This window comes from Oncorhynchus gorbuscha, linkage group LG09, assembly GCF_021184085.1.
Source record: "Oncorhynchus gorbuscha isolate QuinsamMale2020 ecotype Even-year linkage group LG09, OgorEven_v1.0, whole genome shotgun sequence".
NCBI classification, from domain to species: Eukaryota; Metazoa; Chordata; class Actinopteri; order Salmoniformes; family Salmonidae; genus Oncorhynchus; species Oncorhynchus gorbuscha.
The window spans coordinates 68,160,297-68,170,796 of record NC_060181.1 but is presented as its reverse complement, the minus strand read 5'-3'; the positions used below and the strand labels follow the sequence as shown (position 1 = coordinate 68,170,796).

Here is a 10,500-nt window from a genome sequence, read left to right as displayed (position 1 = left end):
TGGTGAAACTTAAGAGAAATCCATGAGGATGCCAGGCAAATAGCTAACTAACTACCTGTAGTATGAAACCTGCCTGGTCGGGTTGTTAACCTAATGAGACCCTGCTCTCAACGTATGACTCTCATAATTAGGGCCCTGCATGAGTACCCAGCCTCACGCAGCCACAAACACATCACTCAGCCAGTTGGTGGCTAACATCTTCAGAAAATAATCAGGTTCCTCCCTGAGAAGCAGCAACCGTCACCTGAGATAAAGAGCGTTCTAGCATAGTATTTGACTAATTATGCGGCAATATCATTTTTTAAAAATGTACCTTTATTTAACTAGGCAAGTCAATTAAGAACAAATTCTTATTTTCAATGACAGCCTAGGAGCAGTGGGTTAACTGCCTTGTTCAGGGGCAGAACGACAGATTTTTACCTTGTCAGCTCGGAGATTCAATCTTGCAACCTTTCGGTTACTAGTCCAACGCGCTAACCACTAGGCTACCTGCCACATAATGCTGCCAAAACAGTATGTATACTAGGTGGATCATGATACAACGTCGGTCCTAGGGATAACCCTGCCACATGCAGGGAGGGCAATGCCATTGTGGGACAGATCGATGAGATCGGACCGTGGCTCACAGGCACACACAGGTGTTACATTCCTCATAAGATGCTGGTTCCAGCATTATAAACAGCAGTGGGAGTCCATGGGTATAACAGGCTAATGAGGGCCATTAATAAGGACTGAGACTGTGAACAGAAAGTGGAGTAAGGAAACCAGGTGAAGAGAAATAAGAAATATATGTTCTGAGCTCCCACCATATCTCTATTCCCTGTACAGTAGTTAATGTAATGAAATAAACCTATGCATATGGAATCTCCTGTCAAAATCAAATTAATGACTGGTGTTACCTAATCGTTGTGCTACGCAGAAAATTGTGTTTAATGGTGTGGGTATGCGAGCATGTGTCTGCATGCGTGCGTCCGTGTCTACGTGTGTGAGAATCATTGAATACCTGTGACAATACCTTGAACTCCATGGGCGTGTACTTCTCGTTCTTTGGTGTAGTGTTGCCCTTGTAGTTGAGGTGGTTGGGCGTGGTGGGGTGTATGACAGCGGATTCCTGCGAAGGCTTGTGGAAGCGCTGGCTATACACGTAGGCCAGAAAGGACAGAAGGCCCGCCCCCAGGAAACAGGACACGCCTGTGGCTATCAGGTGCAGCGAGGTGAATGCTGGGAAGACACAACAAAGCCGACAGATGGTAGGAGATCAGTCAGGATGTTTGGTTCACTTATCTGTGCCTGTAATCTGTCGTTTTCTCTCTTTCTGTCCTCCATGAGCTATTATATTGCAGTAAAATGGTGGTTCATTCAGGGGCAACAAGCGCTACTTCAGTAGCCTGGTCGATAATCTGATTGTGCTGTCTTGCCAACTCCTATGGTCATTCAATAGCCACAGGAGTTGGCAAGACAGCACAAACAGATGGGTGACCAGGCTAGCAAAATGTTGGTTTATTGAAGGGCACCAAGCTCTCAGTTTCCCTGGCATCTTCCTGGAAAATGTCTAATGGTGTGGCGGCGCAGCCTTTTCAAACCATTCCCATTCCCAGGAGGCTACCTACACCTCATTCTAATGGCCATCCACCATAATGCATATTCCCCATCTAATGATTGGTTCAAAGGCTTGTGCCATCTTGATTTTGTCCAGCAGCAGCCTTCAGAAAGTATTCACACCCCTAGATTTTTCACACATTTTGTTGTGCTCCAGCCTGAATTGAAAAGGGATTAAATTAGGATTTTCTTGTCACTGGCCTAAACACAATAACACATAATGTATTTTTTATTCAACACGAAAAGCTGAAACATCTTGAGTCAATAAGTATTCAACCCCTTTGTTATGGCAAGCCTAAATAAAAACATTTGCTTAAACAAGTCACACAATAAGTTGCATTGACTCAATCGGTGTGTAATAATAGTGTTTAACGTGATTTTTGAATGACTATGATTATGATGATAATGATTATCTGTAAGGTCCCTCAGCCAAGCAGTGAATTTCAAACACAGATTCAACCACAAAGACCAGGGAGGTTTTTCAATGCCTCACAAAAAAGAGCACTTATTGGTAGATGGGTGAAAAATGTAATATTCCTTTGAGCATGGTGAAGTTATTAATTACACTTTGGATGGTGTGTCAATACACCCATTCACTACAAAGATACAGGCGTCCTTCCAAACTCCATTACTAGATAGGAAGGAAACCGCTCAGGGATTTCACCATGAGCCAAATGATGACTTTAAAACAGTTACAGAGTTGAATGGCTGTTATAGGAGAAAACTGAGGGTGGATCAACAACATCGTAATTACTGAATAATACAGAATAAGAAATATTCCAAAACATGCACCCTGTTTGCATAGCGGTGGGAAGTAGGGGAACTGAGGGTGCTTTTTCACAAAAGTCCAGTACTAGCACACAAATATTTCAGTCTGTAGCGCGGACATTTATTTTGGTATTTTTTCACAAAAGTAGTGCACTGGGCCTTTACGAGTCCTGTATTAGTGGACCGATAGCCGTCTCTTTTTTCACAGCTCCCCCATCCTAAAGTAATACTGCAAAAAATGTAGCAAAGCAATTAACTTTGGTCTTGAATGCAAAGTGTTATGTTTATGGCAAATCCAATACAAGATATTACTGAGTACCACTCCATATTTTCAAGAAAAGTGAAGACTGCATCATGTTATGGGTATGCTTGTAATAGTTAAGGACTGGGTTTTGTTTCAGGATAAATAAGAAACCGAATGGAGCTATGGACACAGTCAAAATCCTATAGAAAAAGCTAGTTCAGTCTGCTTTCCACTGGAAGATGTATTCACCTTTCAGCAGGGCAATAACCTAAAACACAAGGCCAAATCTACACTGGAGTTGCTTACCAAGACGACAGTGCTAGACAATGTTCCTGCGTGGCCGATTAACAATTTTGACTAAGATTTACTTGAAAATCTATGGCAAGACCTGAAAATGTTTGTCTAGCAATGATCAGCAACCAATTTGACAGAACTTTTGAGATTTTTAAATATTTGTATACTTAGTTTTTATTGTCGGAACACAAAGAAAGTACAAATAAAAGAACAAAAAACAAAAGATCTGTCAGTTACAGTGCTCTTCATTCCTTCCTCATCATATCATATTAGTTACATTGACATCTTTGAATTAGACCTTTTCCACGGAGGAAACCCATTTTCCCCAGTATTCTTGACCTCTCTCCTGCTGAGTTCTTAAAGCAAAGGTCATACGCTCCATGTGGTGTATTTCCTCTAACAATGTCTATCCATTGTGTCACTGTGGGAGGGTCTTTTTGTAGCCATTGCCTAGTGATAGCCTTTTTACTGGCTGCCAGAAGGACCTTCAAGAGGTACTTTTCTCTATTGTGTAAGTTATCAGGTATTTCACCCATGTACAAAGAAATGAATGTTTGTTCTATGTCAAATCACATTATTTTTCCAATGTTTGATCTTATTTCTCCCCAGTAAGCTCCCCAGTGACCTTGAGTTGGTGGAGCTTTGTTGAGTCTCTAATATGTTCAACCATGTTTCATCAGTTATTTCAATGTTAAGTTCCTCCTCCCATTTCTTTTTAATATAATTTGTAGAATGTTTCTTTGAGGAATTAATACCCAAGTAGAGATTTGAAATCGTTTTTTTGTATGCGTTAGTGAATACTTGGATTAATTTTGGAGGTGCTCGAGGGTCAGTCACCTTTATCTCCCTTAATAAGAAATAGTGTCGAACTTGTAGGTATCTGTAAAAATCTTGTTTATCCAAGCCATGTTTTTTACTTAGGTCCTGGAAGTTATCTAGGTTCCCATTCCTTATAATTGTACTGAATGATGTGATGCCTTTCTGCATCCATTGTTTAAACCTACTGTCCTGAGTTGCAGGGATGAAGCTGGGGTCGTATGCGAGCCAACTCAGCAGTTTGATCTCTCTGTCTAAATTATTTTGCTTAACTACCCTAAACCATGTCTTCAGAGAGAAATTAATCCACTGATTTTGTGTATTGTATATTTATTTTACCATGTCCTTATTTCCCAGTACTGACTGTATGGGTATCTCTGTCAGAGTAGTCTCCATGTCTTTCCATTTGGATTCGTATTCTGAATTGCACCAACACACCAGAGGTCTCAATTGGGCTGACACATAATCATCTTTTAGGTTTGGTAAGGCCATACCCCCACAGTTGTTTGGTAACTGTAATGTTGTATATCTAGTTATTGGTCTAACCGATCCAGATAAACCTTGATATCCGTTTATCCCATTCCCTCAACTGTTTAGGTGGGATTTCTATGGGCAGTGATTGGAACAAATACAGTAACCTTGGCAGGATGTTCATTTTGATTGTTTCAATTCTACTACTAAGATCTAAGGGAAGTGAATTCCACCTGTCCAGGTCATCATATATTTTCTTGTTGATGTGATCGTAATTCATGTCATAAAGTTTACTCCCAGAATTTAATGGATGAAGAGGTCCAGGTGAAGTTATACCTACTCTTCAGCTCTTTCCTTGGGGTATAATTATAAACTAGGGCTTGGGTCTTGTGTAAGTTGAGCACATACCCTGAATATGTTCCAAATGTTTGTAAATCATCCATCAATCTAGGTACACTTGAGCCTGGGTCTTTAAGGAATAACAGAACGTCATCAGCATACATGCATATCTTATGTTCCCTGCCTCTTATTGTTATTCCCTCTGAGGTTGGGTCCTGTCTTATTCCCTGTGCTAATGGTTCGAGGTGCAAGGAGAAGAGCGTGGGTGAAAGATTACAGCCTTGTCTTGCCCCTCGCTCTAATTTGATCTTTCGTGTCAAATGTCCATTTATCTTCATTCTAACGGTCGGACATGAATACAGTGTTTTGATGCACTGTATCACTTCTTTGTTGAAACCAAATCTTTCCATAACTTGGAATAGGTAATCCCATCCCACTGAATCAAATGCTTTTTCTGCATCTAGGCTGATTAATATTGCACTTGTCTTATTCTGAGTAATGTGGTCCATGACATGTAGTGTTCTCCTTATTTTGTCCTATGTCTGCCTATTTTGTATGAAACCAGTTTGATCTCCATCAATCAATTCTGGGATTATGTTCTCCATGTGTAGGTCTATATGAACTGCATTCTTTCTTATCTTTACCCTCTTTTGGGATTACTGATATGATGGCCTCTCTCCATGACGGTGGGAGACTCCCCTCCCTCAGAATCCAGTTAAAACAGGCCTTAAGTAGAGGTGCTAATTGTTCTCTGAAGGTCTTGAACCATTCTGAAGGGAAGCCATCAGTGCCTGGAGACTTGTTGACTTTTTGTTGAGATATTGCTTTATTAATTTCTTCGGGGGATATTTCCAAAGTTAGTTTATCATTTTGCTCTGTCCCAATTGAGGGGAGATCAAGTGAGTTCAAAAAGTGCTCTATTGTCTGTGCATCTGCCTTCTCTGGTTGCTTGTACAGATTTGTGTAACATGATTCAAATGCATTTTGTATTTCATCTAATTTGCATGTGATCTTTTTAGTTTTGGGGTCTTTTATTTTGAAAATGGTATTCTGTGCTTGTTGTTTCCTGAGTCACCATGCTAGTAATTTGGTTGCCTTTGAGCCTGCTTCATAATATCGTTGTTTCAGGAACCTAGCCTTTTCTCTACTTTTTCTCTATAAATCTGGTCAATTTCCTGTTTTACCTTTTGAATCTCTCGTAATATAAGATGGTCTTTGTGTTGACCATGAGATAGTTCCTGGGTTTCCTGTAATTTCAGCAGTTTCTGTGCTTTAATCTTTTTCTTGAGAGATGATGTGGCTATGATCTTCCCTCTAATAACCGCCATAGCTGCATCCCACAATATAGCAGGAGATACTTCCCCATTATCATTATTCTCCAGATAGATGTTCAATTCTGTCTTTATTGATTCCTTGAATGCTGGATCATTCAGCATGCTTGTATTAAGTCTCCATATAGTATTTCTTGGTTTGCTATCAAGGTGTAGAGTTAGGTAAACTCCATTATGATCTGATAAGTCGCTCTGCACGATCCTACAATCCTTAAACCCGTGTCTATCTGCACTGTACATAAAAAAGTAGTCTAACCCGGAGTATTCAGTGTGGCGGGCTGAGTAAAAAGTATATTCCTTATCGGTCTTGTGGATGTCACGCCATACATCGAGCAGTCCTAGATCCTGCAGTATCCTATTGATATTTTTGGGAAACTAGGCTCATTTTCCTATTTTGCTTTGTGCTGTCCAATTTTGAGTTTAGAATTGTGTTAAAGTCCCCTCCACAGATAAGTGTGCCAGTGGTTTCTGTGGCAATTAAATCAAACACCTTCCTGTAGAAGACCATGTCACTCCCTGGGGATGCGTATACATTAAATCATGTAACTTCCTTGTTATTCCAGTTTACATTTAACAAGTATAAATTTCCCTTGTCTTTTATTTCTGACATAAACTCAAAATGAAGTGAATTTGGGATCAAGATTGCAACTCCCCTTCTACCCATTTTGTAAGAAAAAAAAGTGTTCCTAAATCTAATTTTCTTGAGTTTCTCGTGTTCAGGTGTGGATAAGTGAGTTTCCTGCCAGAATAGTATGTCAACTCTCTCCTGTTTCATCTTTGCTATTGCCTTACTTCTCTTGTTGGCACTCCCCAGTCCGTTTACATTGAGACTTATGACCTTAAATTCCTGATGATGCATCGATATAAATAAATAAAAACTGTGCACCATATCTGCCTGCTTATCATGAACCTAAAAATGAACGAAAAATCAAGAACAATAATAAAGTAAACCAAAGTGGGAAAATATTTTGGTATTTGGACTTCCATGTCAGAGGACTGTCTCTTGCCTCTGGGGTTTGAGGAGATGAGCCTGTCCGCAGAAGGGGCCCCTCGCTCAGATATGAAAATGCGTGACGTAGTCACAAACAAGACCTGGTGGAACCAAAAATAATAAGGGCGCCTATTTCGTCACTTATACACATTGGTTAATTACAAGTGAAAACTATAATCGGTCATGCTTGCATATCATGAATCCTCCCCTTGATATGCCCTTCTGTCGCCCCGTTGTCAATGTGTCATTAATCCTTAGCTAATATATATGTTATTAACGTGACGCTACTTAGTGTGTTCGTAAAGAACACATGCTTTTGGCTACTCACCCTTGTTCATCATTGGGAGAAAATATGGGATATATTTCACCTATTGTAATGTCAACCGTAACAACCCAAAGTCTTAACAGCTCGCGGTAACTATTAATTCGGTTAAATCCGATTCAGTGTCTTACATCTTCCCATGGGAAATGCCTGAGTCTCTATCGGATGTGAACGTCCTCTCGCCGAGATGGTTTCCCTCTTTCTCCATGACCCTGCTTGTCAACAATGATCCATGGGAGATCTTGCTCATGTCTTTCCGCTGGTGATGTCGCCTTTCTCCTGGCGGTATACTCCACTGGGAAGCCCCTTGACTTTAGCCGCCTCGTCTGCATGCTCGTATGTAACCGGGCCATTTTCCAGAAATATCGCATTTTTGGTGGGGCGCCGCTGGGGGGGAGGCCAGGGCTCAGTGTGCTCTCTCGATTCCCAGGTCAGTGTCGTCTTCAAGTATGCCCTTGAATAGGTCCTCCAAGAAGTTGGGCATAGAATCTTTTTCTGCGTCCTCTACTATGTAATAAAGTCTAATGTTGTTTCAACGTGAGAAACCTTCGAGTTCTGTCACTTTTGCCTGTAGTGCGTGTTGGCTTTTCAGTGACTGTTCAAGTATTTCCTTGACTGCAGAGGTCCATGTGTCCATTTCACCAAAGTGCTGTTCTCCGTCCCCCATTCTTGTAGATATGCTGTGAAGTTCTAATTTGTTTTCTTCCAGTTTCTGGTTAATGTCCTTCTTGAGCTAATTTAGTTATTTTCTTACATCTTCTCGAAGTTCCTCTCGTAAGCCTGTGAGCGCCTCGCAGCAATTTCTCCTTTATCACCTCACGAAATGAGGGCTCTTTTGCGGCTGCTATCTTATTTGCGCTAGCATTAGCCATCTCGGGTTCATTGACGATTATATCTTCTGCTGTCTTGTTACGGGTTGTTGTTGTAGCTCCGCGACCTTTTCCTATTTTCCCCTTTTCCATTTTGCGTAAGTTATTATAATGCTCAGAGTAAATACTTGAATTTAGGGGGGGAAATACCCAACCGATGTGCAGTACAAAAAACTAGGCAGCCATTTCCTAAGTTGCGTCACCACCACAACTTTAACAATTTTGAAAAGAATGATGGACAAATGTTGCACAATCCAGGTGTGTGTGGAAAGCTCTTATACTTTACTAGGGTTGAATGGCGGGAACTCGGTTACCAATATTTACCGCCCAAAACGACTCACTTTTCCCAGGATAAAGAACTGTGAGAAACCGGTAAATTATAATAAAAATTTTAAATGAACAGCATTATGTGAAATGGAAGCGTTAAATAATATGTGATGTCTAAATCTGTCTTCTCTACTGCCTCTGCATGATGAATCATCCAACGCTCAGGGTGGGGACAGACAGCCCATCTCAGTATGGAGCTCAGTTCACAATGCATGTAGACCTACAATATCATTCCAAGCGGGCTGTCATGAGCCTTTTATGAGGAGTGGCTTCAGTCTGGCCACTCAACCATATAGGCCTGATTAGTGGAGTGTTGCAGAGATGGTTGTCCTTCTGGAAGATTCTCCCATCTACACAGAGAAACTCTGGAGCTCTGTCAGAGTGACCATCGGATTCTTGTTTACCTCCCTGACCAAGGCCATTTTCTCCTGATTGTTCAGTTTGGCCAGGCAGCCAACTCTAGGAAGAGTCTTGATGGTTCCAAACGTCTTCCATTTAAGAATGATTGAGACCACTACGTTCTTGGGGACATTCAATGCTGCACAATCCTGTCTCTGAGCTCTATGTACAATTCTGTATCTGTTTTTTATTTTTAATACATTTGCAAAAATGTTTAAAAAATGTTTAAAAACTTGTTTTTGCTTTGTCATTATGGGGTATTGTGTGTAGACTGATGAAGAACATTTTTAATTAAATCAATTTTAGAATAAGGCTGTAACGTAACAAAATGTGGAAAAAGAGAAGGGGCCTGAATACTTTCCGAATGCACTGTATATATGTTCTAGCCTCTTTCAGGTAATACATTCAATGCGGTATTAGCCCGATATTTAGCTAATTAATGATGGGTTATGCATAATAAGCATCTAACTTATAGCCTCTGTCTCTTGCGCAATACGCAAGCACCCGTGCGCCGCTGACCTCTCTCCTTAAAAAACACTCCTTAGCTCTTGGAGTCCCAGGCAGGAAAAGCTAGACTAGAATGGCTTGCTGGACATAATTTTATGTCCTCATCGATGGTCAGCTACGGGAAAGTAAGAGGGAGAAGAGGTCTGATTAAGGTCGCAATCGCTCACTCAATGATCCCACCTTGCATCTGATGAACTCCGGAAGTTCCCGGCGTCTTCGTCCCAGAGAGGATCCGAGCTTACCCAAGTTCCTCCAAGAGCCTCCGCAGACAGCCAATTTGCCTCTTCCCGAGCCGATGCAGCTTGGCAGGGCTAGGCTGTCTCCAGCCGAACATGTACGCAGACTTAACACCCAGTGTTGTCTGTATTGCGGGACTGCCGGTCATTATGTGGCTACCTGTCCCTTCAAGAGACCTAGCTCATTGGTAGGAATGAGTATTATGGTGGGTCTTAAGGATAATGTTGCTTCTTCCCTTACTCGCCCCCTTCTCCATGCCACCCTTCTGTGGGGAAACCAGTCCAAGTCTCTCCAGATACTCATCGACGCAGGGGACAATTTCAGTCTTATGGATGTTACCCTGGCGTCCGAGCTGGACATCCCCTCTCCATTCTCATGGATGTTAGAGTGCAGAAATGCTTCAGTCTGGTTTTAGACCCCATCATAGCACTGAGACGACTCTTGTGAAGGTGGTAAATGACATTTTAATGGCATCGGACCGAGGCTCTGCATCTGTCCTCGTGCTCCTAGACCTTAGTGCTAGACCTTAGTGCTGCTTTTGATACCATCGATCAACACATTCTTTTGGAGAGATTGGAAACCCAAATTGGTCTACACGGACAAGTTCTGGCCTGGTTTAGATCTTATCTGTGAGAAAGATATCAGTTTGTCTCTGTGAATGGTTTGTCCTCTGACAAATCAACTGTACATTTCGGTGTTCCTCAAGGTTCCGTTTTAGGACCACTATTGTTTTCACTATATATTTTACCTCTTGGGGATGTTATTCGAAAACATAATGTTAACTTTCACTGCTATGCAGATGACACACAGCTGTACATTTCAATGAAACATGGTGAAGCCCCAAAATTGCCCTTGCTAGAAGCATGTGTTTCAGACATAAGGAAATGGATGGCTGCAAACTTTCTACTTTTAAACTCGGACAAAACAGAGATGCTTGTTCTAGGTCCCAAGAAACAAAGAGATCTTCTGTTGAATCTGACAATTAA

General features: G+C 41.4%; 1 protein-coding gene across 1 annotated transcript in view; it reads right to left on the bottom strand.

Moving 5' to 3' along the window:
- LOC124044424 (semaphorin-5B-like) overlaps positions 1-10,500 on the bottom strand; it is a 150,660-nt gene that overhangs the window by 3,636 nt on the left and 136,524 nt on the right. The window contains exon 22 of the mRNA XM_046364063.1: positions 1,016-1,221. Coding sequence (XP_046220019.1) covers positions 1,016-1,221 — 206 coding nt within the window. The remainder of the gene's footprint in view (positions 1-1,015; positions 1,222-10,500) is intronic.